The sequence below is a fragment of the Momordica charantia genome (genome assembly GCF_013281855.1).
Source record: "Momordica charantia cultivar OHB3-1 chromosome 8 unlocalized genomic scaffold, Mcharantia_2.0 BLBB01000008.1, whole genome shotgun sequence".
Lineage (NCBI taxonomy): Eukaryota > Viridiplantae > Streptophyta > Magnoliopsida > Cucurbitales > Cucurbitaceae > Momordica > Momordica charantia.
The window spans coordinates 33,792,947-33,801,117 of NW_028275166.1; the positions used below are offsets into that span (position 1 = coordinate 33,792,947).

The window sequence follows — 8,171 nt, forward strand, 5'->3', positions numbered from 1 at the left end:
TTATATGTCTAAATATATTAATAAAGTAGTAATTTAATGTTTTATAACTTTTTGTTACAGGGGGAGTGATCTAATTGAAAATTTTGATATAAGGATAAAAAAGATTGATAACCAAATTGAAAGGTGAGACCAAATACCTCGTTCTAAAAGCTTTATGTCAAATAATTACTAATTTGAGCGTCGGAATATTAGTGTGGTTGGTCCCACCTTGTACATACTCTCGATCGTTAAACTCAAAAAAGAGAAGGAAAGAAAATGTTAACGATTGTAAACCAAGTCACATGAAAAATAAATCTAAAAACTAACCACCGCATTGAAGATTGGAACTTTTAAAATTAAAACCTATAAAACATTATGAATGAGATTGAAAAAAAAAAACATGTACAAAAAAATCTTTTCCATCAACTTTACGAGATCACTTTTAATGGGGGAAATTATCAGCAGCAATTCAACAACCAATCAGCTCAAGAAAAGAACATCAAGAGAACATTTGATCGTTGAGAAGCATTTCACCATCTTGACCAATCTCTCTTCAACCTTAATTCCATCTGTAGAAAATTAGAGTGCAGAAGAAGGAAGCTGCTATGTTAATGGCGACTAAGAGTATATATATGATTCCACAGCCTATAAAATACACAAGATACTAAGGCCTACTCTCTAATATTCCATTTTTACAAGTGCATTTGAAACTTCTGCAAATCCACATTGCAGCCAGTCCCGTGTACATATAATTGCTTCGACAGTAGCTGGTCGCAATGAGCTCCGAAATGAATCCATCTCTTTAACCTCCATGTCAAATATGGATTCAGGGGGGAGGGTACAAACTGGTACTGATAAGATATCACGAGCCATTGTCGAAAGAGTTGGATACTTCATCTTGTTTTGCTTCCACCACCCTAACAAGTCGAAGTCCTGAACGCGGGGCAGCAGAGACTCGGCCAAGTACTGATCGAGTTCGGATTTCATTTGTTGGCTTGAGGTCTCCATAATGTAGACATCAAAATCTGTGAGTCCATTGGCAGAAAGAAGACTTCCACTCTGGGATCCTTCTGACTTAATGTTGCTTCCCCCATTTCCTTCTTCGGCATAAGTCGGTGTTAGAGGCAACGGAAGTGTGATGTACTCGTGGAATAGCTCATGGATCCCATCGTCGACAATCTTAATATATGCAGGAGCTTCTTCGCCATACAGTTTATTGAAACTGAACTCTACAAGTTTCATCTTGAACCGAGGATCCATAACTACAGCTGCAGCCAAAATCAGGCCGCAATCCTTCCAATATTTGTCAATCTTTTCTTGCATCATTTGCGAGAGGCTGCAGGTGAACGGGTCTTCGCTGGTGAGTGCACGGGCAAGCTCCAAGTGAATCCTCCATACTTCGTGAAAAAAGGTAATCACTGTTGGGTTGTCTACGGTGCTGAGAATGCTTGCAGCATCAAAGAGTACTTTCAAACATGTACAAAGAGTCTCAACTTGCCTCCAATCGTCCCTTGTCGGCACTTCTTTGTAATCAGGATCAGAATTATCCATGCACGAAAACACTTCTTTCAACTCGAATGCAGCAATCAGCATTAGATAAGTCGTGTTCCATTGTGTTAGGTCGTCCAAGCACAGGCTTCTCTCTGTTGGGACCTGAAGCTGTTCTTTAAGCTCAAGAAACTTTGCCTCGTTGGACCCAGACAACTTTACATTCTTTACGCAGTCCCGAATTTTCTTAACTAGATCCGATCCCGCTGCTAACACATCGTTTGCAATGCTGCTTAACGTACGTGCTATGCAATTACTAACCAAAAATTGGCCATTAAGGATAAGGGAGTTTTTGATAGCAAGCAGAGGCCTCAAATTTCCAAGTGCAGACTCAGTGACAGGGTGATTAAAGGTGAGAGAAAATAGTTTACCTTCTAAATTCCAATCAGAGAGACATTCTGAAACTGCATGACTGAGAGCTGTATCAGAATTAGGACATGATTCCATGACCACGCTGAGAATCCGCCTGTGCAGCTTCCAATCGCTATCAACAAAGTGTCCTGTTATTACAGCATAACCAACCGTTGTACTTGATGTCCACATGTCCAGGGAAAGACAAATACGTCCTGGGATACTCTCAATGAATTTGATGACATTTTGCTTTTCGGATAGGTAGGTTCCAATGCAATCCCCTTGGAAATGGTTGAAATCCATCATGTTAAATCGCGGTTGAATACTCTGTATAAAAGACAGAAAGCTCGGATGCTCGACCATATTGGGTTGGTAATCATGCATTATAACCATCCGAGTGAACTCGTTGCAGCATCGTTCCTGATCAAACATGATGTAAGACGAGTTGGGGCTTCTATAGCGTCTTTTTGGTGGATCACTCCCTTTGGAAGCTGGTGTAGACGGCGTCAACTGACTTTTGTCCTGATTGCGTAAAAGTGCAGCACATATTCCCTTGGCAATATGCCTTTTAAGGTGGCTGGTACCGGCTACTTTCGAGCCCGTACTATATGCAAAACTCTGCTTGCACTGCTTGCAGTATGCCCTTCTACATCCAGCACTTACAGTTTCTATAGTGAAGTGCTCCCAGACTATGGACTTCTTTTTCCTCCTTTTGTTAGGCTGTGTTTCGGTGTTGGTCAGCGCACCATATTCATCAGAGTTTGGCGTCTTTTCCACATAGGGAGTTAACATCATTTCATGAGGCGTTTCCATTACAACTTGGAGAAATAATTCCTGCTACATAGTAACCATCTAAACTTAGACAGTAAAGGATGTGGCAAAATTCCTGCTGGAGATCACGGGAAAGCATAAATACTGATAGATTAACTAACAGGCAGGAAAGCAGAGGTAACAGAGTACAGAAGCTTTTTAGTTTCAAATGAGTACAAACAACAAGATATTAATTAGTTTGACTAAAACATAGCATCGACCTTGAGGTTACTTGCATTTGAAAATAATACAAGATATCAATATCACATCACACTCACAGACGGGAGAATTTTTTACGAGAAAATTATATAAGCAGTGAATTAAACCTCTGGATGAATCTAGGAAAACAGTACCGAAAAGATATAAAAGTCACTTGGGGTTGAAAAAGTGAAGAAGGCTTAAAGGAAACAAAACAAAACATATAGTTCTATAAAATTTATTTTAATTTTACTTGCAATCTATTACAAAGAAATGTTAAACAAAACGTGCATGCATCTGAGAATGTGACTTAGGTTTAACAAAACCATCCTCTCCATACGACCAAAAAATATTTTAAGCCTCAATGAGTCTGCAGTAAAACTTCAAAAGAAATAGTTTTCAATGAACAGAAAAGAAAAACAAAGGAAGGTTTTCTTTCACATAATACGCAAAGATAGAACAAATTTGCACTATCTTCACTTAATTACAATGTATATGAACTCAACGATTTTCAGCAACACATAGATTCAAATCATACGAAAAGAAAAAGATTATCCATCTACCAACATTATCAATGTACAAACAACAGCAATCAATGTCAACTTGGAACCCAACACGCATAGCCAAAAAAAACCTCTCACAGATATCAAGCAAAGGAATAGGAACGAAAGAAAACCACCGTCTCCTATAAAGCAAAGTCAAATAAACTTCTCCAGTTATGTCTAAGCCAAATAAATAATCGTACGGCAGGCATCATAAGCTTAAATCAAGATTACTATAGATTCTATAGAATTTTTAAAATATATATCATCCAATTCAAGCATGCCATCCTCTAAACAGACTAAATAGGTTCATCAAGGTTGGTTTCAAATCCCACTAAAAAAATGAAGCCCGAGATGAAATAGATAAACCCCATTATGAAAAGTTTGTCGGGTGGCACTAAGAAAAGGGAATCCCATCAAGACTCCCTCCACTATATTTAGAAGCCGCAAGATAACGATGCAGCTGACAAAGGCAGACTTCACATTACTTTAATGAAATCAACCATTTTTCAAATTGTAAAAGAAAAAATGACAAATTTCAGTTTGTAAGAAACTTTGATTTTATTTGGCATGGGTGGAATGATGTCGTGTAATATATAAGCAAAAGAACGAACTTGGTTCAGAATGGGCCATCAAGTGGGTCTGGGCCCCAGTGAAGATGACGTGTCAATTTTAGATGGAACAAAGCTTAAACGGGCCAATTTCATACAACTGATAATAAGATCCATTTTTAACAATTTCAAATCAAGTGCCACTCAACTCCACCTGCCCACCGTGGAGCCCACATGGGTCCGAACAGCTCAAAATGAGGGTTCTTTTTTCTTTTTTTTTGGTTTGGTTCCGAGAATTTCTTCGACGGGCTAAAAAGGTCATCCAAATTACGATCTAGGGTTTGGTTCGATCGAACTTTGGGCTTCACAGGATTCTAGCAAACAGCCCAGAATCAAAGGAAAATCCACTGCCGAGAAAAACAATCCAGATCATACCACGAACAGAGAGTCGGGAGAGCCATCCAGAATTCGAAATAATGAAACAAACCATTACGAACTAACGCGCAAACCCAAAATCAACACCGAAACAACCAAATTTCTACAAACACAAAGGAAACGATGTAGATACAGTTTGCCCGACAAAACGAAAGGCAGAGAAAACGAAGAAAACGGGGAAAATGCCCTCGATTCATCCCGGCCCTCCCAGACGAAATTTTAGAAAACTCAAGCGACAGGACAAGGGAAGAAGAAAATTTACCCGAAATTCAGACGGAGAGAAACGAAGACGAGGAGTCTGCGAGGAGCGTCGGAAGCCCGGCGACCGCGCTTCAGGCCGGCGATGGATTCAGATCTAGGGTTTTACAAGGGACGTAGAGAGAGAGAGAGAGAGAGAGAGAGAGAGATTGGGCTTGAGCTAAGTGGACCGAAGGAGAAGGGATAAGGAAGGAAAATCGAAATCAAGACAGTACCTTTGGCATTGGGGCGTATTGGACTCTTTCTTTGGGGTCCAATTTGTTTTTTTTTTAATTATAAATATTATATAGACTTTTTTTTTTGTTTAATTTTTAAGTTTTAGATCACAAAAAAGGTCGAGCCCACAAGCGATGGACTTATAAATAGGCCCAACAAACTTTGCTTTTTATTTTTAAAAATTAAAATAAAATTATAAAAATGGTGTATTTGTGATGGGAGATTTTTAAAATCTTTCGTTATAAATAAATTACAGAGAGTTTTAAACCATTTTTGAAAATGGGGTAGCTACCGTAAATTGCCTATATTGGATATGATTTTGATGTAAATCGCGTTCATAATAAGGCGATTTGAGGAGCAAACAATTTACGGCATATGCGGTTGAAACTAACAATGAACATGATTTATCTAGTGTAATCTATGCGTTGACCGAACTCATGTGTAGTGTGGTCCCAAATCGAAATAAATAAAATGAAAATTTAAGAGGAAAAATTAATCATGTATTTGTATGCGATTTCACTTAAATTGCATACAATTTACATGTTGGCTCACCTCTACACTTTACATGTTAGATCATACGTGGCCCCTTAAATCATGTTGAAGGTGTGCGATTTTTTACTTTGACCATAAACTATTTTATTTTTGTCAATTAGTTTGGATATATACGTTCGTTTTTAAAATTATATTATTTTTTAAATTCATCCCATATGGTGAGTTACTCTAAACTATTTTTTAATATTACCTTTCTGATTAGAGATGCATATTCGAATTACATATATCTAACTACTTAGATAGGTCGGGATTGACATTATTATTCATATTTTACATATTATTTCACTTTTATCATGTTTTTCTTCATTTACATTTCCATTTGCACTCTTTCGAACACAATTAAAATAACCATTGAATTAGTATGTTTTTTTTTCTTTTTTTTTTCAGAACATCACGTCACAAATATGAAAGTGAAAATTTGAACTTAAACGCAGGGGTCTCTTAATCATGGAAACATGAACATTAGTTACGATAAAAAGTTTTGTTTAACAACTACTTTTAGTTATTGCTTTTTATACCATACCCAATGCATTTCATATACTATATAAATATTGTCATTAATAAACTAATGATGGAGTAGGAGATTGATAGTTGAGAAATTCGTTGCTTTTGTAGTCATATCAGAGAGTGCTCCAATGGCATTTGGGCACAATTGAGATGTCATTTCAAGGGGATCTTTCTCATTTTTAACCGGTGCAATACCTTTGCTCAGTCTGCAATTTCAAGTTTTACAATAGATTAGGATAACTTTATCTTTAATATATGTTTGTGATAACGAACACAAGCATAGTTTAATTAGTTAAGGTATTATTTACTTTTTTAAAGGTCGATCAAATCCTTCTTCCTTATTGACTTTTTTTTATTCAAATGCCTAATCTTTTGATCATTGAATATCATTAACAGTGGAGTTATAGTAAGTTTGACAACTAAAATATAAAACTGTTTTAGAACAAAAAAATAAGCAAAAATAAGTTTGTCCAATATTTCTCAAAACTTACTTTTTCTTATTTTCTCTCCATTTATTCTTCGATGTAACGTTGGTTCATTTGGTAACATTTTCGTTTCTTATTTCTCATTTTAATTTTATTGAGAAACATAAGTGTTAGTAACATTTCCAATTAAAAAAAATGATTATCAAACATGTTTCTGTTTATCTTTTCATTTAAAAAAAGGAACAATAATCAAGAAACAATTAACAAATACAATTTTATTTTCTATTTATTAAAAAAACAAAAAAAAAACAAGAAACAATATTAAATAGGCCATAAACAAAACATTTATAATGTTATTATCCTGAGTTTGAAATTCAATACTAAAGAAAACATGTAATTAATTTAAGCTTTTTTATTTAATGTAAATTAAATATAGTACCAAGTAGAAAAATTCCCTTATTAGATCTGGCGCTAATGTCAAAAATACATTAAAAAAAAAAACTTCTTTCGAGTGTAATTGTTATAAAATCCATAAATTTGAGCTGCCATTTTTTCATTGGACTGCATGAATCTCGATCCCATGAAAACATTATAAACTTTTTAAGGTAATATTAAAAAACCAATGGGAATTGATCTCAAACAATTGAATTAATTAATCATCAAACCCGACAGTGGGGGAAAAATAGTAGTAGAGAAATGGTGGGTTTGAGAGACAAAATTATGGGTTAAATCAAAAGAGACACAAACAACTCTTTCAATCTTGTCGGGTAGGATGAAAAAGTGGTGAGAAAAATGTCACTGGCATGCTGAAAAACGAGTACACATGCATTTCCGTGCATATGTCTCCGATGCTATAATCGAATTAAATATCGATGTGGATGAAAATATCGAACCTGTAAATAGTAACATAAGTTAGAATATATTGTTATGGTCTTTAATATTTATCCTCTCGTTTCTAATTAGATTCTTAGTGTTGGGAAAAAATGTAATTTCGATTCGAGACCAGATATTAATAGAAAAGAATTACATGACTCTTTTTTTAATTATTTAAGATTTATAATTTTAATATAGATATCAATAGATAATTAAATGAATTATGTTATTTTTTTATACAACAGCATGTGAGAAGAGAGATTCGAATTCATTACATCTTGATCGAGAATATATGCTTCAACTAATTAAAAGATTTACATTTTTTTTAAGTTAAGACTTTAAATTGTATTTTAGCATAAAAATATTGTGGACATGTAAATGATTTATATTTGTGTTTATTATATTCTAAGAAGAATCATAGAAGCTTTTTAAAAAGATTACTGGTTTGTTGATAAATTTTATTTTGATTTTTTTTTTTTTGAAATATGGTTACCAAAAGTATTTTTAGAAATACAAAAGCGAAATAAAAGATAATTGTTATAAAAAATGTTAGAGACCTTAGGTTCATCTAAATCATTTAATAGTGTATTTGTATTCATATTTTGACATTATATTGCACCAATATTTCTATAAATTATAATACTTTGAAGAAGAAATTATTCCTCCTATATTCATATGTTCTTCAAGTAATAAAATATAAACATATTGAATTAAGATTTTACTCCAACAAAAATGGTAAATAAAAAATAAATTATAAAAGATATTAGTAATGAATTTTCTCTCACTAAAACTTTGGGGATGGCTGGCTGTCATGTTCTTCTTTTTTTTTTTGGTAACTTAAAATAATTATCACTCTCACTCCTTAGGCCCCTATTCTATATACTTTCTAAGCATTTTCTGATTTTTCTTTTCTTCCAAAATTCTTT

At 34.3% G+C, this 8,171-nt stretch overlaps 1 protein-coding gene across 4 annotated transcripts; it reads right to left on the minus strand.

Moving 5' to 3' along the window:
- Positions 1–478: 478 nt before the first annotated feature.
- LOC111013039 (zinc finger BED domain-containing protein DAYSLEEPER-like) lies at positions 479–4,899 on the minus strand. 4 transcript variants are annotated; one of them, XM_022287371.2, is made up of 2 exons: positions 4,677–4,899; positions 479–2,712 (listed from the first exon to the last, which is right to left on the minus strand). In XM_022287371.2, the coding sequence occupies exon 2, from the start codon at positions 2,689–2,691 to the stop codon at positions 658–660; it is 2,034 nt and encodes a 677-aa protein (XP_022143063.1). In that variant the 5' UTR covers positions 2,692–2,712; positions 4,677–4,899; the 3' UTR covers positions 479–657. The 4 variants fall into 4 exon arrangements, with proteins under 4 accessions (XP_022143063.1, XP_022143066.1, XP_022143064.1 ...); XM_022287374.2 differs by having other exon boundaries at positions 479–2,715; XM_022287372.2 differs by having other exon boundaries at positions 479–2,764.
- Positions 4,900–8,171: the final 3,272 nt, after the last annotated feature.